Source organism: Leuciscus leuciscus (assembly GCF_965113295.1).
Source record: "Leuciscus leuciscus genome assembly, chromosome: 10".
Classification (NCBI taxonomy): domain Eukaryota; kingdom Metazoa; phylum Chordata; class Actinopteri; order Cypriniformes; family Leuciscidae; genus Leuciscus; species Leuciscus leuciscus.
The window spans coordinates 9,975,357-9,999,940 of NC_138734.1; the positions used below are offsets into that span (position 1 = coordinate 9,975,357).

The 24,584-nt window shown below is 38.5% G+C and overlaps 1 protein-coding gene across 8 annotated transcripts in view; it reads left to right on the forward strand.

Moving 5' to 3' along the window:
- Positions 1 to 24,584, forward strand: part of arhgap42b (Rho GTPase activating protein 42b) — a 144,045-nt gene that overhangs the window by 51,028 nt on the left and 68,433 nt on the right. For all 8 annotated transcript variants that reach the window (XM_082182897.1, XM_082182899.1, XM_082182898.1 and 5 more), the window contains exon 3: positions 832 to 893. In XM_082182897.1, the coding sequence (XP_082039023.1) occupies positions 832 to 893 (62 nt within the window). The remainder of the gene's footprint in view (positions 1 to 831; positions 894 to 24,584) is intronic.

Here is a 24,584-nt window from a genome sequence, read left to right on the forward strand (position 1 = left end):
GTCATTTAACAGATTTTTTTTTTTAATTCCAAGTATAATAATACACTAATTGTAGGCCCAGTATCTCTGCTGTAACCTCTGGGTTAAGTGCTTGCTTTGCTCAAGGACTTAGTGGGGATTGTGGGAATTAAAGTAATTGCCAGGTCACATGTCACTTCTACCTGGGATTGAACTACCTTCAATGTAGCGGCTCCCCTCGGGTCAAGGTTTGCTTGTTAGACGCTGCTGGTAGATGTCGGACATCAAATTCTCGATTGACAGCCATTCATTGATAGCCTTATATTCTGATTGAATTTATTTTTTTGAAAGCAACATTCAAATGGTTAATATTTCAGTATATTATAGTAGATATTTTACCAGTGCCAGATCTTTTTTTTTGGAGACACTTAAAGCATGAAATTGTCATTATGTCATTGTCCTGCAGCTCCAGATTGATTAGTCACATGGCATTCATAGCTGATGTCAGGTGAAATGAAATGTAAAATTTTAATTTAAATTTCGCTTTAAGCTTTAGTACCTGAAACATATCAGCAGCGTCTAAAAGCCTATAAGTGCTCTGTTAGTTATGGATAAATTAATGAACACTTCTCTTTCATACCTTTTAGGTGACCAGAAGTGGAGGAAGGTCTTTTTTTAACTGTTCCATATTGATTTAAATTCATAGTAAAATTGCCATTGTTCATTCTGCATTCTTATTAAATGCTAATTCATTTATATAAGTAGCTGTGACAATAAATCAATGCTCATATGAATCAAGTTAGTATTATTATATAAGTCTGAACTTTAACCAGCGAATGCAAATGTATTAATAACTCTGTTTTTCTCCTCCAGCTCAGTCCTTCAAAGAGTTTTCCCAGCTGCTGAACACCATGGAAGAGGAGAGAAGGCGGCTGGTAAGTAATGAGTATGCATACTATAAATACCTTTATGGTTGAAACCTACTCTCCTGCGGGACCCAATGCAATTGAGTGCAGTGCGGGACAATATTTGATGGGAAAGTGCGGGTGCTGGCGGTATGTGTGCAGGTTTTGGGAGAATAAAAGAATTTGCTTAGCCTTCCCCTGCATGCTGTTGCTTCTGATTGCTTTTACAGGGAAAAGCTGCCCACAACTACAGGTCTAGGATCAGTTTTCTCTGTAATAATAGCATAACAGGCGAAACATATTTGGCAAGCGATCCAGTGCATATCTTTGTTTGTGCTCTGGAGAATATCAAATGTTCACAATATGTTTTTGCAGTGTTGAGTTGACAAAGCCTGAGTTGACAAAGTTGATACTAACAAAACCTGACTGGGTTTGTTTAGTTTTGTTAAATTGAAAATAGTGGTATATAAAAAATATTGGTTTTTTGATGGCCGATGCCGATGCCGATATCTTAGAGAGCAGGATATGGCCGATGGCCGATATAAAGCCGATATTTTTATTATATACTTTATATTAATTTTAATCAATATTTTATAAATTATAAATAAATTAGAAAACAAATCTTTAAAATAAACATGCTTATACTTTAGATGGCAACTTCTTGAATCTGCAATCCTATTACAGTATTTTTCACAAATAAAGTAATTGTTTAAAAATATGTGACTATGTGAATAAAAAGGAAGTAAACACTGTAACATTGCACTCAGTAATCTGGTAATTTTGTGCACACTGGTAATCATATTTTTTCAAATAAAGACAAGGTAACGCTAATATTACATACAGCGCACAGTGAAAACGATATGAATATGACACAGTGGACAACTGGATATAGCACAGCATATTTTAAAATGAAGGATTTCAAGTTTTTCGATCGCGTCTCCTGTGAAGCTGATCTTCTGTTTGCATTCACTCACTTCGCTCGGACCGACCGTCACTCGCTGTAACACGTTTATCAGGCTACACATACACACTTCATAAGATATCACTGCTGGATTCGATTAAATCTGCAAGGTTTGTGAAATTAAATGTTTATTAGATATTCAGAGATTTGTTTAAATTATGTAGATGCGCATTTGCTGAATGTTGACAGTAAATGAGAAAGTATTTTAGCCTAATTGTTTGCCTTTTCTGTAACAAATAATATAAAAGCAACACTTTACTTTTTCGCATACCATTTCTTTGTTTACCAGTTCTGTCTAAAAAAGTATTAGATATGACTGACAGAGATTGTAAACTAATAAAGACGGAGAATGTGAGTGAGCGCTGTGTGATCAGACGTGCTGTTCTCTTCTCAGGCACTGGTGTTCTCAGCGCCGCCCGTCAAAATAAAAGTCCCGCTTCCGCGGCCAATCAGAAAAACTTATCGGCCGATGCCGATATTTTAAAAGTGCCAAATATCGGCCGATATATCGGCCTTGCCGATTTATCGGTCGACCACTAATTGAAAACAATCCTGTAACCCAGAGTTTGTTCTTAGCTAGCTTCATGGTACATGCCCCGTGTTTCTGTGGGTTTGTGTGTTTTAGAACTCAGAGCAGACACACCAGTGAGATCCAGAAGAGACAAAGACGGAGAATGTGAGTGAGCGCTGTGTGATCAGACGTGCTGTTCTCTTCTCAGGCACTGGTGTTCTCAGCGCCGCCCGTCAAAATAAAAGTCCCGCTTCCGCGGCCAATCAGAAAAACTTATCGGCCGATGCCGATATTTTAAAAGTGCCAAATATCGGCCGATATATCGGCCTTGCCGATTTATCGGTCGACCACTAATTGAAAACAATCCTGTAACCCAGAGTTTGTTCTTAGCTAGCTTCATGGTACATGCCCCGTGTTTCTGTGGGTTTGTGTGTTTTAGAACTCAGAGCAGACTAGGGCTGCCAACGAATATTCTAAATTCGAATATATATTCGAATAGTTTTAAAAAACAGAAATTCGAACGTGAAAATTAATATTCGAATGTGAATTTCGAATATGGAAAAACACGCCCGCGGAAGCAGAGGCGCGGCTGTCTGCTTTGCGAGTGGGCGCGCGCGCTGCCTGAAGCCTTGTTCCGCAGACTGCGCGCGCACCTCCCCAAACGGACGAGGCGTTTATACTCGACGCGCTCGCCGTTGTACTATTCTTTGAAACGATAGGGGGCGATTCGCGCTCGTGCGGACGCGTCGAGTATAAACAAGGCTTGAGGGACAGGTCACACGAGTCGCACTGCTGAAAGTTGACAGTGCACTAAAAGACAATGGAATAAATTGCAGTCAGTTTTTCCTTTTTTTAATACAAGCACCAATAATGTAAGTAGCCTTTTTCTTTTTTAATAGCACTTTATTTTTTATGAACCTCAGGGTAAAAGTTCTTTATTGTCACATTTCTCGGAATTGTGTGCCTCATTTTATTTAAAGTTAAACAGAAAAGTTCAATGTTTACCACAGCACAGCTCGCTCGGAGCGTTCAATGTCGGTTCTATACTGTAAAACTTCAATTAATGTTAATACATTTGTTTCAATCACTGAATGAAGCCTGCTATATTTGGGGCAAGAGTCGCGACCTTAAATTGCTTGCACAAAACTCTTGATCAGCACTCAACATGTGCTTATTGTTGTTCATTTAAACCGTTATGAGCAGAGAGAGCGTGAGCGCGAGGGCGCGAGAGAGTGCCTGCGAGTGAGCGAGACTGAGGTCTGCGGTCTTGGCCATTAGTTTATTTACTTGGTTTTGTGTTGGTAATACATTGTCAAATATGTTTAAACTTAAATTAACTACCTATACAAGTTATGTATGTCTCTTTGTATTCATTTGTCCTGTTATTGACGTAATGCGCGTCATTGAAAAAATGCGCAACCAGATGTTCGAATAGTTCGAATATTCGTGTGTTTTTTAGAGGGAATATTCGAACGTCATTTTTGAGCAATTTTGACAGCCCTAGAGCAGACACACCAGTGAGATCCAGAAGAGACGGTATGGTTAACGTGTTTGACGTATGTGGTCACTCGTCACATCTCGCAAGTGACGTCCGGTGGATATCACATACTATTCCAGTAATATGATGTGCATTTCTGGGAATTTAAACCATTATACTGTAGTTTAACACCAAAGGTTCAAGGTCAAGCCCTAGGGCCTTATTGACTTTCTAAATGTTGAAACACTTCCAGCAATATGCAGCCTCATTTATATATAAAGCCTTATAACATAACCAAAAAGATGTGAGAATTATCCAAAAGACTTAATAGCTCACTAAAATGGGACCTTAATGATGTGTGTGGTTATCACACAGTTACCAGCTGCTCTTTTAAACCTTTAAATTTTTAACTACATGGCATGAATAATACATCAGGGATGCACACAGTTTGTAACTACATTGGGTTACAGACAAATACTAAATCAAGCCATCCGGGTTTTTTTAATTGGTCATGATGTCAGATAGCTCCACCTCTCATTTTACAGATTATGCTGCCTCTTAGGATACCTTGTTTTGACAATTCTAATGGTGCATTCACATTAGTGACATATCAGTAGAATTTTGCAGGCAAAAATGTCCATCGTCTAGTGCCAGTAGTGTAGCGATGTATGAAGCACAGCTCACACAGAAGTCACTTTCAAACCAAGCAGATTCTTGTTGGTCAGTGCAGTGAAAATATTGAACCCAATTGAACCTGTTGTGAAATCTGCGTCCAGAAATCTTTCTGCCTCATGCAAAATTCACAGTTGCGTGGATTCCTAATGAAATTACCTATTGAAATTTAATGAATTTCACTTGCAAAAATTTGCAGAACAACGCTTAATGTGACACTTAAAATGAATTGTCATGAAAAGGAAGTTGAGATTCTTTCTCTGTTATGATGTATATGGCTTCTTGAGCAAGAATGTAGAGTTGGAGCTGATTATGTCCTTTGGGAATTGATTGGATTTTTGGATCAGTGTCATTTGCTCATTTCTGTAGTGTCATGTCAGAGGTTGCTGGAGGGGAGGCAATATTGCCCAGCCCTTGCATCATTGCAAACAATCCCAAAATTCATCAGGATAAAAAAAAAAGTAAAAAAGATAGCAGAGTCGATTATAAATATACTTTCTTCCAGTGCCAGTATAAAGTCTGACATACAGCTCAGTCTAATTTAGGATCTGGATACTCTATTTAAAGCTAACTAGAATATTACATTATCAAACTCCATTGGAATCAGGTTGTGAGTCGAGTCTACCAAATGCTTTGTTCATAGTAAAAAAGATATGGCTTCTTATGCAGTGTCTAATTGGTCACTTATGAGATTGGATATCAGGATGTTGTCTTGGAAGACTGCTGTCAGTGTCAACATAGGCAGTAGACAACATGGAGGCTAACTGTGTTTATGCATTTGTGTTTGTAAGTGATCCCAACAGGGAGCATTAATTTTGGGTTCCTTTAAATATGTTTGAAGTTACAGGAGATAAAGGAAGTGTGATAAAATGACTAATGGTTTGTTTTCGCGACCCTTGTTGTTGTTTTTCCAGAAGAACTGCTCCTTAACGTCTTTGTCTCGAGTGAAGCTCTTAAGGTTCATTCGTATACAGCAACCCCTGCTCTCTCACTCTGATCTCCATATACGGGGAAAAGCAAAGTCTGTTTCATTTCAGACAGTGAGTAATGGGCTGAATAGAATAAAAAAGGACCTTTAAAATATACATTTCCTCTTAAATGCATAATTTATGGATTTATGGCTGGAATAAACTCATTTGTGTGGTCTCACACAGTCAGACACTTTAGTTTTATTGAGAACAAAACACTTTTGAGACTAGCTGCCTCAGTGGATTTGATTTCATTTTCCTCTCCTTCATCTTAAACATCTAATCTCTTTTTTTTTTTTTTTGCAGTCGTCATGCATAGTTTGCTGCAACGACACTCTTTGCAAGGATGAAACTCGAAAGATTTAGACTGAGAGGAAGCCCACAGGACAGAAAAAATCTCAAATGAGATATCTTTATTATCTTTCACCTAGACAGCAATGAGGTTGAATGGAGATCAAATGAAGGTTTAAATGTACAGTTACACAAATGCATGTGAAATTATTTTGGACCTGGCAAAAACAAATATGGACAACTGGATACAGTATGTCATGCTTTAGGGGTCCTCTTTTTAATAAAAATTAATTTTCACAAATAATAATATAAAGTTTTGAAGTTTGTATTTTGTATTGAGCCAAGAGATTTAGGGCCAGATTTACTAAAAGCTAGCACCAGCGCAAACTCTTTTTTGCCGTTAAAAAACTACTGTCAGGATTTACTAAAGAAATGCAGTGAAAAATTAGCGCTGAAAAGGCGTAGACGCGGTTATTTTTGCGGCTGACCTTATTGCATATGCATTTGTTGGAGTTTCCCTTTCAGACGCAAAATTTATGGGAGGAGAGTATTTAAATGAATCATGAAAGGTGATTTACTAAGGTTTGCGCTAGTCAATTTACTGGTGTTTGTGCCATTATTTACCGCCTAAAACCAGATGCTAATTTGCACTGCTCTTGGTAGATTGCATTGGTCATTATGTAAATGATCCAGCTGCGTCTGTGTTTTTTAATTTGCGCGTCGTCAGTAGATCACGTGCAGAACTGCGCTCTCACGCTTATGTTGCCCTGTTTAGTAAATCTGGCCCTTAGATCTTCTGTTGGTCAAATGTCTTTTTTACTGGTTTCATTTTGTGCCAGATGATGTTAAAAATAGACTATTTTCACTAATGTTTTGTTCTTGGCTCATTATAGAGTATTATTTTAGCAAAATACTTCCTTTAAATCATTTGTGGGTTAAGTATCCTGTGTATTCTATTTGTGAGTTGCTGCCTTGAGCATTTAAAGTCAGTCATTTATGAGGTTGCATTTCAGTTAGGATTCCGATGTTGAAGACAGCGGTACGTGGGCGGTAGACAGACAGGCTAGGTTTTGAAATGAAGCCATTATCTTTGTTTACATTGTGTGGCTCGCTGCTCCTGTCCATTCTCTGTTTCAGCGATTGACTTTCCACACCGCTTAATCAGACATCCACTAATCCAGGGCCAGCTTTGGTTAATGAGAAACCACATGGAATGTAGCTGCAAGTCAATGAAACTTTCCACTTTATTTAGTCATTCACATTCTTTTTTCATGTTGTCTTCAGCTTAGTGTTTCATCACTTCGGCCTGTAAGATTTCCTTTGTTAATAAGTGATTTGTGTTTGTGTGATTTAAAGCACAACCTGTAAGAAAAAGAGATTTGAAGGGCTCTCATTGTTCCATCTAGCAACACCTTGTGTCATACATTTTTGAACAAAGGAATATAAGAAAGGGAGGAAGTAGATTTTCCAAATATTTTCCGTGGTGGAGTTGCTAGTGTATTCTTGATCTCCTGAGCCCAATCAGTCATGGAACGGAACGCTCCGCTGTCAGACTCAATCCGAGGCAGCCGTATATACATGCAAACGTCAGTTCTCTTCAGTCGAGTGGGATTGAAGCCAGGCCCTTGTGATGCTGTTATACTGTCAATTATGTTGACCTATTGACATGTGCCAATGAGAGCAGAATTGTGATTATCTGTCCACGTCTTCATTAGTATTTCTGTCTTGTGGAGATCAGAATGCTAAATGACATTTAAGATTGTAAGCTTTCTGTCTGCAACTCACAAAATCACAACTGCACCAAAAGTTTAAACATCTGACATGCACAAAGACAGCTTTCTAAACACATAATCTTTATTATTTACATTAAATTTGGTACCAGAAAATCCCTAGAAACCACCTAGAAACACCTTAACAACAACCCATAACAGCCTAGCAACCACTGTAGATTAACCAAGGCTAGATTATTGTAATGCTTTTATGGGTGGTTGCCCTGCATGCTTAATAAACAAATTACAGCTGGTCCAAAACGCAACAGCTCGAGTTCTTACCAGAACCAGGAAGTATGACCATATTAGTCCGGTTCTGTCAACACTGCATTGGCTCCCATTAAACATCGTATAAATTAAAAAATATTGCTGATTACTTACAAAGCACTAAATGGTTTAGCTCCGCAGTACTTGAGCGAGCTCTTAACGCATTACAGTCCTTCATGTCTATTGCGATCTCAAAATTCCGGGCAGTTGATAAAACCTAGAATATCAAAATCGACTGCAGGCGGTAGATCCTTCTCCTATTTAGCACCAAAACTTTGGAACAGTCTTCCTAACATTGTCCGGGAAACAGACACACTCTGTCAGTTCAAAGCTAGACTAAAAACACATATCTTTGACCTAGAATACACATAACGCATTATAGACTTTTATAATTCAATGTTAGGCTGCATAGATTAGGTCAGCCGGAACCGGGAACACTCCCCATAAATCCTGATGTACTCGTCACATCATAAGAAGAATGGCGTCTACGCTAATATTAGTCGCTAATGATCGTTGCGACGGAAGTGAATAAATCAAAACTAACTTTAGCTGGACAATAACTTTATTCTAGAGCTGCTATAAAGCCAAAACAATCTCTGTTACTTTAATTTCCTTTTATCACTGTAAAGCCGCTTTGGAACAATCTACATTGTTAAAAGCACTATATAAATGAAGATGACTTGACTTGACTGTGCAGTGCTTTAGCAACCCCATAGAACACAGTTTTTGTCCAATTAACTATTATATTACAAATGTGACAAGATTAAGATGTTATAGCGATCACTAAAAGGGAATCAAAAGTAAATAAATAAATAATAAAAACATATTAGTAGTATGTTATCTCACTTTTCGGACACACTTTGTGAGCCGATGCTTGAAACGGGTGGTGGAGGAGGTTTAGATGTTCCAGGCTTATAATAATAATAATAATAATGCAAATGAACAAACAAGCGATGACACAGAAGTATATTCAAGCAAAAGATAGCATATCTTAGTTCTCTGAAACACAGCAAAACCACACGAAAACACAGCATGTTACTCACATATCGAGAAGAAATAAAGAAACCTCGGTGTCAGTTTTCAGGCCTTTCCACTCCTTTTAATGGGTTAGTTAATTAATTACTCAGCCTTATGTCATTCCAAACCCGTAAGACTTTTGTTCATCTTCAGAACACATCTTTTTGATGAAATCTGAGAGCTTTCTGGGCCCTCCATTGACAGCCTCCGCAACTGACACTTTAATGGAAAAAGTTCATGAATGAACAAAAAGTTCATAAAGAGATCGTAAAACTAATCCATTTGAATTTTAGTCCAATATTTTCTGAAGCGACACAATTGCTTTATTTGTTGAACAGATTGAATTTAGGCTTAAAAATATAAATATTTCACAATATTACAGTAATTCAAAAAATCTGTTTTCTATGTGAATATATTGTAAAAGTAATTTATTCCTGTAATCAAAACTGAATTTTCCACAGTCTTCAGTGTCACGTGATCCTTCAGAAATCATTCTAATTTGCTGCTCAAGAAACATTTCTGATTATTATTGATGTTGAAAACAGTTGTGCTGCTTCATATTTTTGTGGAAACTGTCATACTTTTTTTCAGGATTCTTTGATGAATAGAAAGTTAAACATTATTAATATATTTACTCTTGAATCAATTTAATGCATCCTTTCTGAATAAAATTATTCATTTCTTTAAAAAAATCTTACTGACCCCAAACATTTGAACAGTAGTGTTTGTATGACAACGGAAATGATGTGTGAATGGATGGTTGAGGGAATTAACAAATAAACTCAAAGCAAACCCAGCAGCCTGCATCAAATTTCTTCTGCGGCTTTGAAAGTGTGTGCTTTCACAGACTAGAAATTGAAACAAAATCCCCTGTCCTCCAACCCCCCGCGTCCCCTAGTCACATCTGGAGTCAATCAACAACCCAAAATAGAAAAGACATTGAGCGATAAGAGGCTGCTTTTGCTCACTGCCTCACTGATACATGTGTCTCATATTAGTGCCACTTCCTGTTTGAGTGGTTTATTAACTCAAATATATATTTTGGTGCCAGTACTAATTTAAGGAAGTTTTGGAATGGTTTGAATGGTGAAGCTGGGTTATTGCCACTAGACAGGCATGACGGTTTTATTACCGTCATGATGGTTTGTTTGGCTCAAAGCCATAGAAGAAATTGGTATCCGTGTGTGAGTGTGTGCCAGCCACCCAAGTGTGTTATTGTGAAGCACAGACTTATCAAATTCCACCGTTTTAAAGCGAAGTCTGGTTTAATTCCCCTGGTGTGAGACAGCAGAAAGAGAGATGGAAAGCTTGTGTGTGTGTGTGAAAGAGAGAGAAACTGTTTTGTGCTCTGCATGGTTGGAGATTGTTCAAGGCCGCTGAGTTCTGATGGTATTCAGAGGCCAGGGGCCTGATGCTGTGGTGCTCTTTAAAGGTGATCATATCCTTTAGGGAAATCCTCTTTAAGCTTTTCCAGAACAAATCTGTCCTTAGAGCCGATAATGTTGTGAAAGCAGTGAAATTCAGTCCCCTTTTTTCAGTCTAGCCAGGTGTGGTTATCTTCAACCTGCACCCTGTTTAGTAATTTCCTCACTTGCTTAACACCGTTCCTCTTAGCTTGTTTTGTGTTTTAGTCCGCTCAAAGCATGCTTTTACATCCCGTCTTACATTAAGGCTATTAAGAAGACAGGTCCTCAGCTGCTCAGCTGTGTTCATTCGTGTAATCTTGAGTTACAGGGAACTCACTAACATCTATGCTTACATTGTGCCCTAAACCACTCACAGCTTATTATACCCTCATAAGCTTCGATTTGACGGGATTTGCATTCAAAGGTGTTATTTTTCAGGAGCTTAGGTTTGACATGCAGTTACTGTATAGTAGCCTGATGTCGTCATACTCAGATATGAGTCAGAATATGAGTCTGATACTGCTCCATTGGGCTGTGATTAAGGGGCGTGTTTCAACCAAACCAGGAAAGAAAATGCCTCTGCACTCATTTGGATAGACCTACAACCAATCAGAGCAACAGAGTTGTGACGTATGTTCTTCATTCATCTTTCCGATCGACAAATGCCTTGATAGCGGTTCTATATATATAGTGGGGAGAACAAGTATTTGATACACTGCCGATTTTGCAGGTTTTCCCACTTACAAAGCATGTAGATGTCTGTAATTTCTATCATAGGTACTCTTCAACTGCGAGTGACGGAATCTAAAACAAAAATCCAGAAAATCACATTGTATGATTTTTAAGTAATTCATTTGCATTTTATTGCATGACATAAGTATTTAATACATCAGAAAAGCAGAACTTAATATTTGGTACAGAAACCTTTGTTTGCAAATACAGAGATCATACCTTTCCTGTAGTTCTTGACCAGGTTTACACACACTGCAGCAGGGATTTTGGCCCACTCCTCCATACAGAACTTCACCAGATCCTTCAGGTTTCGGGGCTGTCGCTAGGCAATACGGACTTTCAGCTCCCTCCAATGATTTTCTATTGGGTTCAGGTCTGAAGACTGGCTAGGCCACTCCAGGACCTTGAGATGCCTCTTACGGAGCCACTCTTTAGTTGCCCTGGCAGTGTGTTTCGGGTCGTTGTCATGCTGGAAGACCCAGCCACGACCCATCTTCAGTGCTCTTACTGAGGGAAGGAGGTTGTTGGCCAAGATCTCGTGATACATGGCCCCATCCATCCTCCCCTCAATACGGTGCAGTCGTCCTGTCCCCTTTGCAGAAAAGCATCCCCAAAGAATGATGTTTCCACCTCCATGCTTCACGGTTGGGATGGTGTTCTTGGGGTTGTACTCATCCTTCTTCCTCCAAACACGGTGAGTGGAGTTTAGACCAAAAAGCTCTATTTTTGTCTCATCAGACCACATGACCTTCTCCCATTCCTCCTCTGGATCATCCAGATGGTCATTGGCAAACTTCAGACGGGCCTGGACATGTGCTGGCTTGAGCAGGGGGACCTTGCATGCGCTGCAGGATTTTAATCCATGACAGCGTAGTGTGTTACTAATGGTTTTCTTTGAGACTGTGGTCCCAGCTCTCTTCAGGTCATTGACCAGGTCATGCCGTGTAGTTCTGGGCTGATCCCTCACCTTCCTCATGATCATTGATGCCCCACGAGGTGAGATCTAGCATGGTGCCCCAGACCGAGGGAGATTGACCGTCATCTTGAACTTCTTCCATTTTCGAATAATTGCACCAACAGTTGTTGCCTTCTCACCAAGCTGCTTGTCTATTGTCCTGTAGCCCCACCCAGCCTTGTGCAGGTCTACAATTTTATCCCTGATGTCCTTACACAGCTCTCTGGTCTTGGCCATTGTTGAGAGGTTGGAGTCTGTTTGATTGAGTGTGTGGACAGGTGTCTTTTATACAGGTAACGAGTTCAAACAGGTGCAGTTAATACAGGTAATGAGTGGAGAACAGGAGGGCTTCTTAAAGAAAAAACTAACAGGTCTGTGAGAGACGGAATTCTTACTGGTTGGTAGGTGATCAAATACTTATGTCATGCAAAAAATGGAAATTTTTTATTTAAAAATCATATAATGTGATTTTCTGGATTTTTGTTTTAGATTCCGTCTCTAACAGTTGAAGTGTACCTATGATAAAAATTACAGACCTCTACATGCTTTGTAAGTAGGAAAACCTACAAAATTGTTCAGTGTATCAAATATTTGTGTGTGTGTGTATATATTAGGGGTGGCACGGTACATGAAAAAACATCCGAACCGTTCGGTTCGCTTGTCTCGGTTCGGTGCGTGTGTGCGTCGCGCGGTTCGCACGGTTCGACGCATGCGCAATGTAGCCTTGTGCCCGTGCTACTGCTAATACAATGCTAAATCATAAATCAGACAAATGTAGAATAACATTACAATGTCCAGCAATCGATTTAAATAGTACACTGGGTTTACTTAGACATTTAATGAGATCAACTCCACTAGGCTATATGTTGTTTTTTTCACGTGAATAAATAGGCTACATAGATCGACTGTTCCACGTACCGGTATGTACTTTAATGGTCCAGTGGCAGAACTTGCCAAGCGTGTCAAAGGTTCTGAGTTCTAATCTGCACTCGTATATATTTTTCTTTTTCATCAAAACCGATTATGTTTATCAGCGGTTGTATATCAAGCAGGGACAGATTTGTATGAATTTTGTTTTGTGATTTCATCGGAACGAATAGAGTAGCCTAGAGTCTCCTCAACGGACTGAAGCGCGCGTCTGAGTGAAGAATGTGCGGCCGCTGCGGTGTGTGCGCGAGCCACGAGAACACTGTATCAGCGCCACTGATCGCAACGGCAACGAGCACTTTGATCACTTGATTAAAAAAAACACATTTCAGCGCTAGATTGCTTCTTATTTAACAAACGAACGAAACGAATACTTTGCTAGTTAACTGGAAATGTTTAATTTATTTGTATTGGTACATCCGTGCTGGGACATAATATCAACCCTGGCAAAAAGTGGTGACAAATAACTGTCCGACACAGCCCACGGGAAATGAGAAGCTGCGTTTTGCAAACACACCCCATTTATGAAATAAATAAATTAATAATTAGATAATTCAGCTATATATCATATGCTGAAGTAAATTTTTGGAGTGTTAAAGATTAAAAGAAAAAACAACAACAAGAACCGTACAGAACCGAAAACCGTGACCCTAAAACCGTGATACGAACCGAACCGTGGGTTTTGTGAACCGTGCCACCCCTAGTATATATATATATATATATATATATATATATATATATATATATAGATATATATATATATATATATATATATATATATATATATAGATATATATATATATAGATATAGATATAGATAAACAGGTTTTGTTAAAATATTTGTCACTACATGAAATGCAGAGATTTATGTAGTCTCTAACTTGTTTGTGGTTGGAAAAAAATGTCTCCCTTGTTTTAGAGTTGGAATAATATTTATTTATTTTATTTATTTGTTTTATTTTGCAGTGCAGTAATGAGAATTTGGCAAGGAAATGTCCTTAATTGTCATGAAAATGATCTTGAAAAAAATGTGATCAGGCAGTACTAACTCTGTGTTTATGCAAAAACTGTAACCTGGTTTAGGCTAGACGTGGTGAATTGTCCAATCTCCTGGAGCTTTTGTTTATCCTCGCTGTGATTGCGTTCCGCGGTGTGGGCACACTGTGTGCTGAGGCCAGTCTTATGGAATGTCACATCGAGCGTGACTACAGTGAGGGTAGACGGGCAGAAAAGAAGCGATTGTTTCCAAGGTTTACTGAGTTTGTTAATGGGACTCAAGAGGGCATTTAAAGTGAGACACACATACACTAAACTATAATGTAACTCCAGGACTCGAGACGTAATCACTGCCCTACAGCTAGAACCAGACAACAGGGAAGTTTATTTGAGGTTACTGTAACTAAGACAAATGTTTCTTTGAATAAAAGACACTGCATACCTCTCACAGCTGGAACAAAAAAACAAACAGAGGAAACACAGATTGATGGATAAAATCTATGCTACCAGTCAAAAGTTTGGAATAATTAACATTTTTTATATTGTTTTTAAAAGGAAGTCTGTTATGCTCACCAAGGCTTGTATGTTGAATAATACAGTAAAACAGTAACATTGTAAAATATTATAGCTCTTTTCTATTAGAATATTTTTTTATGTCATTTATTCGATAGCAAAAGCTGAATTTTCAGCAGCCATTACTCCTGTCCATTTAAAAATCATTCTAATATGCTGATTTGGTGCTCAATTATTATTGGCAAATACACTCACCGACCACCTTGCTAGGACTGGGTTGGACCAACAGCCTTAATTATTTGTGGCATAGATTCAACAAGGTGCTGGAAACATTCCTCAGAGATTTTGGTCCATATTGACATGATAGCATCACGCAGATACTGCAGATTTGTCGGCTGCGCATCCATGATGTAAATCTCCTGTTCCACCAATCCCAAAGGTGCTCTATTGGATTGAGATGTGGTGAATGTGGAGGCCATTTGAATATAGTGAACTCATTGTCATGTTCAAGAAACATTTTTGAGATGATTTGAGCTTTTTGACATGGCTCTTTGTCCTGCTGGAAGTGGCTATCAGAAAATGGTACTCTGTGGTTATATAGGGATGGAGATGTTCAGCAACAATACTCAGGTAGGCTGTGGTGTTTAAACAATGTTCGATTGGTACTAAGGGGCCCAAAGTGTGCCAAGAAGATATCCCCCACTAGGGGTGTGAACCGACACTGGTCTCACGGTTCGGTTCGATTATGATTATTATGTCATCGATCCGGTTCAATTCGATATCACGATGCATCACGATGCACCGCATCCTCAATTTTACATTTTACTTCAAAAGTGATGTGTGCGCGCATGTGCTCGCCTGTTCGGGAAGTTGCAGTGACAGAAACAGTGACATTCCAGTTTAAGTTTCATGGGATTAAAGCTTGTTTATGACACTAAGAAAAGGAAAATCTGTCAAATAAATTTTGTTTTAAAGAAATGTTCATTTAAAAGCAGCGCTCATTAATCAGTGTATTATGTTACCATTAAAGATGCGCGCATCAACCGTCGCCGAGTCCGCTGTTGAAAGTGACAATCATCCATTTATAATCACGCGTAACAACACAGAATAATTGTAATTTGACCATCGGGTGCGGATACTTAAATCAGAGAAAGTTATTGGGGCGGGTGGATGATTTGTTTTTGGCTGCGGATTCGGGTTACGGAGCTCATCCACTTACTCTAAAGCAGTCAGACTCTGCCGGGCGATAACAGCTCGGGGTGAAAACGGCTAACGTGGTTTATCAAGTTAGTGGTATTACCTGCATATTCTATTTGTGCGTGACATGAGCGTACACAGCGCGTGTCTTCTGCAAGTCGTGCTTACCACGTTGTTCATAAAAGCCGAAATGTGCCCAGATGTTGGCTTTTAAAGTAGTTGGAGCATTTTTAATTTTCTCTCACTCGCGTCTCACCTCCCTCTGCCATTGTATGCTACCGCAACAAAGCACGTACGCGAAAAATGACGTAAGAAAAGCGTCAGTACATTATAACCGGTTATGGTCTATTACTGAACCGATACTGAATCGTCCTCGTCTGCATCGCGATGCATCGTAGAAACGATTAATTTTGACACCCCTATCCCCCACACTATAACACCACCAGAAGCTTGAACCACTGATACAAGGCAGGATGGATCCATGCTTTCATGTTGTTTACGTCAAATTCTGACCCTACCATCTGAATATTGCAGTAGAAATCGAGACTCAACTGACCAGGCAACGTTTTTCCAATCTACTATTGTCCAATTTTGATGAGCGTTTGCAAACTATAGCCTCAGTTCTTAGCTGACTGGAGTGGCATACGGTGTGATCTTCTGCTGCTATAGCTCATCTGCTTCAAAGTTCGATATCAAGGTGCTTTCAGAGATGCTCTTCTGCATACCTTGGTTGTAACAAATGGTTATTTGAGTTTATGTTGCCTTTTTATCAACTCGAACCAGTCTGGCCTTTCTCCTCTGACCTCTGGCATCAACAAGGTATTTTCACCCACAGAACTGCAGCTCACTGGATATTTTCTCTTGTTTGGACCATTTAACTTGGACCAAGTAAACCCTAGAGATTGTTCCCAGTAGATTTAAACAGTTTCTGAAATACTCAGACCAGTCCATCTGGCACCACCAACCACGCCATTTTCAAAGTCACTCATCTTTCTTACCCATTCTGATGCTCAATGTGAAATTCAGCAGATCGCCTCGACCATGTCTACATATACATGCTTAACATGCTGTACTGTGGATTTACCATTTATAACCATTTTTGTGCCATTTTTTCTAGAACAAGTAAAATATCCACCAGGAATTGAATGGAATACCTATACATTTTTAGACCAGAGGGAAGCTACCTGCCACAGTTCTCTATTTTAACATTCCATCTATAAAATCTGATTTGGTCAAAGCAAAACACTCTTCACCTCATCCCCCTGCTAATGAGAAGTTTGAGTGCAAGTTGCATTACCTTGAATGAGGCAGCCTCGCAGTCATGAGCAGAAAAAAACCCTCTTATCTGCTCATCTACTCTGTCCGCAGACTGTCGCCTCAAGCCTCAGTGTGTGAAGGATGTGAGGGTTTGTCCAGGAAGCAGGTATTAGGCTGCATCAGCACCTGAGGTGATAGAGCGACTCAGTAAGATTTGTGTCTCGCTGTGAGCACACTTAGCATAATCGCAACTTAATTGATATGTTAGAAAATGCTGTCATGGAAAATCTATACAAGTTCATCATAGAAATTAGATGTCCCATGCTGGTGAAATGCCTAATGGATAAAGCTATAGAGCCCAAATGGATTTCCCTCTTTTTAGGTTTATAGGTAGAATGTGTGCTTCAAGATCTGTTGAACGCCATCCAAATGGTTTCAGCAGACTTTCTGCTCAAAGCAAATTTTTGCAGTCAACCTCACTGACACCAATTAGAGTCGTATATAGATCACAGCAGACTGCTCTCAAATGCCAGGAATGAACCAGGTGCTTTTGTTCCTTGCAGGCATTTACTTTGATATCTTATGAAAAGTTTTTATGAGTAACTTGGAAGAGTTGATGAGTTTATCATATGATTAAATACAAGTTATGATTACTATCAGCTTAATATATTTTTCAGTTGTGTTGAAGTACTCGAGACCGGTCAAGACCCCAAATGCCAAACTCCCTGTTTCAAATTAAATCAAAAACTTATTTCTAATTTGATTTATTTTGTTACTGTTGTGTCGGCTCATAAATTAACGAGGGAATGTGTAAAAAAAAAGATACCAAAATTAATATAAATGACCACAAATTTTGAGATATGATTGCAAAAAAGTAGTCGTATGAGATCTTAGTTTTTATATTAAAACATATTAAGCAAAATCACAAGAGCATGAGAGCTGTTTTCACAAATACAGTATGAACACGATTGCAAACGTGATATTGATTTTAAACAAATGTTCAATAAACAAAATTTTATTTTTAAACACTTATCTAAACATTATTTATTCAGTTGTAATTGTACAAATTCAGATGCAACTTCTGTGCCACCTCTACATTGCAAAGATGAACTTAGTTGTTAATTTCATTTAATTGGTAACAGCTCTATATAGTGTCTTATTATTATATTTATTGTATTTATTGATTCAATTTAAGAATTTTTTCAGGCAGAAAATGTGGATCTTTTAGATGAATTTAAGGAGTGCTGGCCTGGTCTTGGCCTTGACTCTGTCTCTCCTTGCCTTAGTCTTGCCTTGGTCTCAACCCCTCAAAGTCTTGGTCTTGTCTTTGTCTCAACACACACTGGTCTTGCTCTCAGTTAAGGTGGTCTTCTTGATGACAACACTATTGTCCAATGTATTTCTAAGAAAGTCTTTGTGATGTCTTTAGTGTTCTGTTGACCTTATTCACAGCAGCGCCATCTTTGATTTTTAACAGGAATGAAAGCGAGGCTGTGAGGCCATTGACACATCTCTTCAGTGGGTTGTACTGTTGTTTAATTTGTTTTTGGTTTGTTCTGCTGACGAAAAACTGCAAAAATATATTTCAGAGGAATTTCAGTAGACAAAAAACCCAGACAAAATGAGCTGTGGAAAAGTAAAAGTGATCTGTAGCTTTATACCATGCAAATATATGTGCTAACGTGTATATTGTTATATAGATGAAACACTTGTTGTATTACTCTTTTGTCCTTCGGATGAGACGTTAAACTGAGGTCCTGACTCTCTGTGGTCATTAAAAATCCCATGATGTCCTTTGAAAAAAGAGTAGGGGTATAACCCTGGCATCCTGGCCAAATTTTCCCAGTGGCCTCTGTCCATCATCATGGCCTCCTAATCATCCCCATACACTGATTGGCTTCATCATCATCTCCTCTCCACCAGTAAGCTGGTGTGTGGTAGGGCTGTCAACGAATATTCTAAATTCGAATATATATTCGAATAGTTTTAAAAAACAGAAATTCGAACGTGAAAAATAATATTCGAATCATGAATTTCGAATATGGAAAAACACGCCCGCGGAAGCAGAGGCGCGGCTGTCTGCTTTGCGAGTGGGCGCGCGCGCTGCCTGAGGGACTAAATTGCAGTCAGTTTTTCCTTTTTTTAATACAAGCACCAATAATGTAAGTAGCCTTTTTCTTTTTTAATAGCACTTTTATTTTTTATGAACCTCAGGGTAAAAGTTCTTTGTTGTCACATTTCTCGGAATTGTGTGCCTCATTTTATTTAACGTTAAACAGAAAAGTTCCATGTTTACCACAGCACAGCTCGCTCGGAGCGTTCAATGTCGGTTCTATACTGTAAAACTTCAATTAATGTTAATAAATTTGTTTCAATCACTGAATGAAGCCTGCTATATTTGGGACAAGAGTCGCGACCTTAAATTGCTAGCACAAAACTCTTGATCAGCACTCAACATGTGCTTATTGTTGTTAATTTAAACCGCTATGCGCAGAGAGAGCGTGAGCGCGAGGGCGCGAGAGAGAGAGAGAGAGTGCCTGCGAGTGAGCGAGAGTGAGGTCTGCGGTCTTGGCCATTTAGTTTATTTACTTGGTTTTGTGTTGGTAATACATTGTCAAATATGTTTAAACTTAAATTAACTACCTATACAAGTTATGTATGTCTCTTTGTATTAATTTGTCCTGTTATTGACGTAATGCGCGTCATTGACAAAATGCGCAACCAGATGTTCGAATAGTTCGAATATTCGTGTGTTTTTTAGAGGGAATATTCGAACGTCATTTTTGAGCAATTTTGACAGCCCTAGTGTGTGGTGGGCGTTCTGGTGCAATATGGCTGCCGTCGCATCATCCAGGTGGATGCTGCACATTGGTGGTGGTTGAGGAGATTCCCCCCTTCGATGTAAAGTGCTTTGAGTGCTGAGAAAAGTGCTATATAAATTGAATGAATTAGTTTTGAATAAAAGTAGTTGCTAGTAGTTATAGCATGAAAAAAAACATGAATGAACATCATAAGGTATGTTGAAAGAAACTGTAAAACTTACTGAAATGAATCATCTCTCATGTAATCACTCTATCACAGAACACAGAAGCAATTCAATGTCCATAGCTCATTAGTCAGCTAAAAAAAAAAAAAAAAAAAACTCTATACAGGAGCATTTTTCTAAATATATGCACTAATATGACATATTCATATAATGTTTGAATAAATCGGACAAGAAAAAAAGGTTTTAATATAACCACTGTTTAAATGTTTATATTACACAATACAATGAAATATTTGATTATTAAATAAACTTTATTTCCGGTTTTCACTTAAAATAAATCTTTCATTTTGGTATTTTTTTTTTTTTTTTTTGCATTTAGATACATTTTAGATACAAAAATTAGATACATATGCACTTACAGGTTCTTTAACACTTGACAATGTGTACAAATAAGAATATATAGGAAAAAAGTAGGAACTGAGTTTGTTTTGCGTGTATATCTAAAATGTATTTTTATATCTAAAATGAGTTTTACTTAAAATAATTTTTTTGTTGAAACATTTATTTTTTTAAACATAAATTTAATTATATGTTTTAAAGTGCCCTTAATATGCTTTAAAGGTTATGTTTGCCCCTAGTATGTTTTAAAGGTTCCTAATTTTGTTTTGGAGTCTCCTAAAATAGATTTACATGGATCTACGTCCATGAACACGTTCACGGGCAGCCAATGAAAAGCATAGGCTGGTATTATGCAAATTTAGTCTTTAAAACTTTGCAGACCTTTTACATTAACAAACAGCTAGGCTATATTACACACTGCATGGAAGATAATTTTCAAAAAGGTATATTAGGGGCACTTTAATATTAAATAAATTTGAACACATTTTGTCTTGAAACCAATATATTATCAGTAGGGCTGGGACAACGCGTCGAGGTCATCGATGACGTCGACGCAAAAAATACGTCGACGCAAAATATGCGCATCGATTCGTCGACCTGTTTTTATTTCTCCAAAAAACGTTTGCAAAACGTTTACCTTATGTGCGCTGAATATACGCGATGGCCGGATCAACATTCTGTCCAACGTTATATAACCAATCCAGGGGTTTTTCTGCATTGATCTTCTTTTTGGCGGCTGTCAAATCCTTATTTGATCGGTGAGTGATGTAGAATAGAATGACTGCTGGGGCGCGTACGAGAGAGAGCCCCGGCCGCGCGCGCGCACTCACAGTCTTCAAACAACACGAGCGCTGCTTGCTCTCTCTCTCCCTCGTGCATATTAATCAAAATCATTAAACACGATAGAAAAAGGGCGAAACACCAAAGTTTCACGCGCGCTCGCGCACTCACAGTCTTCAAACTACACGAGCGCTGTCTTGCTCTCTCTCTCCCTCGTGCATATTAACCAAAATCATTAGACACGATAGAAAAAGGGCGGAACACCAAAGTTTCACGTGGAGCATTCGGAGATTTTTTTTTTCTCCATGACAGGCTGCTGGCTCCCTATTAATTTTTATTTTTATTTTTTGTTGGAAAAGCACTCTCTGTATTAGCTTAAAGCCCTCAAGTTTACATTGGTTACTGTATTCTTTCAGTTGCTCTAAACAAGTATTTTGGGTGACCTTTTTTATTTTTTTATTGAATGCTAGTCATCAAGTTGTTATTTTCATCTGAAAGAACTTTTTTTCAGTAAGCTATGTGTTTTCAAGGCTTTAAGGTTTTATTGAATGCTATCTCTGACTAAGAATGCATTACTTTGCACTTGTATAGTCTTTTATTTTGTCATTTTAAGAGCAATAAACATATTGCAATGTTAAGGAATTCATGTTTTTTCATTCAGATATGTAAATCAACATGTATAAATTGTTAGTAGTCAATTAATGGGGAGATAATCGATAATCGAATCGAATCGAAATCGAATCGGTCTGAAAAAATTAATCGTTAGATTAATCGATGCATCGAAAAAATAATCGCTAGATTAATCGTTTAAAAAATAATCGTTTATCCCAGCCCTAATTATCAGTGATGCTTTAATTTACGAACAAATCAGAAATCACAGTGCAACATCACAGAAATCTTCCACAACACCTTGCAAGTTCTACAATGGTCACATTTTCTTCAGATTACATAAAAATCGCACTGCACAATACTATGGCATCCAGCCATAAAGTATCGCCCATCTATTTTTATACACAGATCCACTGTTTTCCTGTGCGCCTTTCCTTTAGAATTTTTATTTTTTATTTTTTTACGTACATTCTATTCTTTTAGCTTTATATTTAGGCCTTTGTTCATGATGTATCTTGAGACATTAAACACTTCCAATGTAAAGTCAAACCACTCCAGCTTTTTGCAAGTATGTTTTACATAAACTTGCTGCATGATAAAGCAATTCTTTTTGATTTAAGCCATTTTTTGATGTCTCCAGTGACGTGATCCCTACAGGTGAGACTCTACAAAGGCCCCGTCAAGACAGGCCATTCCAGATAAGTCTGATTACGGCAGCTCATCCCGAAATTAATTCCAAAGGTCAAGTGTCTTGAGAACTGCCTCTGCAACTACAGAGGAAAAAATGCAATGAAAACCTTTACTGTTGATATCGAGTTATTCAGATTCAGATTAGTCACAGTGTCTGAGCACTGAATCGCAGGATGTTTTGGTCTACAGCCAGGGAAGTTAAGACGGTATGAAATCAGCCGTGAGGACATTCCACTCCAAACGGGTATTAAAGCCAAGGTGTCGATTCAGCTCATGCATTAAAATCATATAGATCTGATCCCTTTCATTATCCTTGGGAAGACACACACAAACATAGACCTGTTTGTGCCAGACGAATTATTCAGAGTTCTGAATACACATGCTTTATTCATTGGTCATAAAATAATAATGAAAGGAATGAGCTGGAAATTTGAGTATTTATTGAGTTACTTTCCAGTTAGCCACATTTATCCATTATCCTCTCCACTAGCCGCAGGGTTGATGTTCGCATCGCAGTTCTTCCCTTGCGTTGGAATATTAATCCAACCAGTAATTCCTTTGATAAAGTTATGCTTTCAAAATTCTTTGTTCAAGGCTCGGGGGGGGCAGTCTTTGAATACCAATGAAGCGATGCTTCCTAAATTGAAATAAAAACAAAGGAATGAAATGAGAAACGGATAGAAATGGTGCAAGGTTTGAGGTTTGCGGCTAATCACAGAGCATTCGGATGTAGATGAGGTTTGTGTGCCTTTGTCAGGCAAAGGTTAGGGTGACCGTGTGTTTGAGACAATGAAAACAATTCTCTTGATTTATGGGTGGAGGGAGACACTCTCCAGAGATGGTGGAGGAGAAAGGTCTCTCTAAAATTAGACCAGGTATTATGTGCTGTGTTAAAGCTTTATCACACGCCCTCACGGCACAGAATAACTCCGTTAATCAAACCGAGTGTCATGTCATGCCACCACGGCAGGTCTGCTCCACATACGCAGATGTGCATCCTGACCTAATATGTTTGCATGTTTTTGGTAAGGAGGCTTTTAATACCTGGAGAGAGAGCTATCCGTTAGCATTCCCATTTATCTCAATGGCAGTTGCAATGCGCTGCAAAAAAATCTACTGCAGAAAAAAATTTACTTGTAGCAAGATTGTGTGAGCAATGGGTTAAAAAGACTTTTGAAAAAATGCTGAATATTTGCTGCTTTGATGCAGCTTGTTTCCTTGCACTGAAATGTTTAATTAAATACACAGAAGATGGTAAGCAATGGAACAGGGAACAGGTGACCACTAATCAGAAACCATGACAACTAAGGAATGACTAGGGCTGTGTCCGAAATTGCCCCCTATACCCTCCTCCACTATTCCTTACATTAGTCCATTAATATACGTAGTTCGCTTGAGGGAGTGAGTGAAAACGAGTGAGCGAATTCGGACAATGATGGTGCCGGAAGGGCTTCCGCTTTTGCATAGTTTGTGCTCGCTGTTTAATAATTATTTGAAACTTAGCAAACTGGCAGCTACCATCGTAATATGAAGATTTATCTTGAACTCTGTCATGGAAACTATGTATAAAGCTTAATTAATCAATTTAATAATCAATTAAAAATGTATTTATACCTGAATGATATTACGCAGTAGCCATTGGACCAGTGGTTTGGACAATGGATTCATGGATGATTCAGATGAGGGAATTAATTCAACGCAGAACTCTCAACGTGAATTATGGGCATTCTCTAGCCGTTGAGTGTACATTGGTTGTACACATATTGCAGTGGATTGTGGGATTGAATGAGTGCACTCGATAACGTTCACTATGGTTTAGGACACCACAACAAATGTCTGTCCCTTCAAATAGTGCCCTATTTAAGGGTATGGGGCGATTTCGGACACAGCCTAGAACTAAGGGAAAATGGAGACCATGAAAACTATGACTTAAACTAAACAGAAAAAACATAACATAACTGTGAATGAAATATAATACCACTTGTCTTTTATAGGGTTTGTGTGTATGCTGGAGCCTTCCCAACATCCCAAGCTGTAGTGTAATATAACACAATATAATATTGTGTGGTTAACACTGAGGATGACAGACTTAAATGAACAAACAACACTGAGACACCTTATCTATAAGAAGAACCAAAGCTGAATGTACTTTTTGAGAAAGGTTTTTCATGTGTGCAGCTGCACATGTTCTTTCAGTCTGTTTGCGTGCCTGCCTTGTTCTGCACTGTAGTGTGCTGGGACTCTGGGAGAAACAAGAAGATGAACAAGCTCATCAAGAGAGCAGGCTTTTTGGAGAAGGCCGGAACCATCTGGTGGTTGTAGAGAAGAGAATGATGTCCAA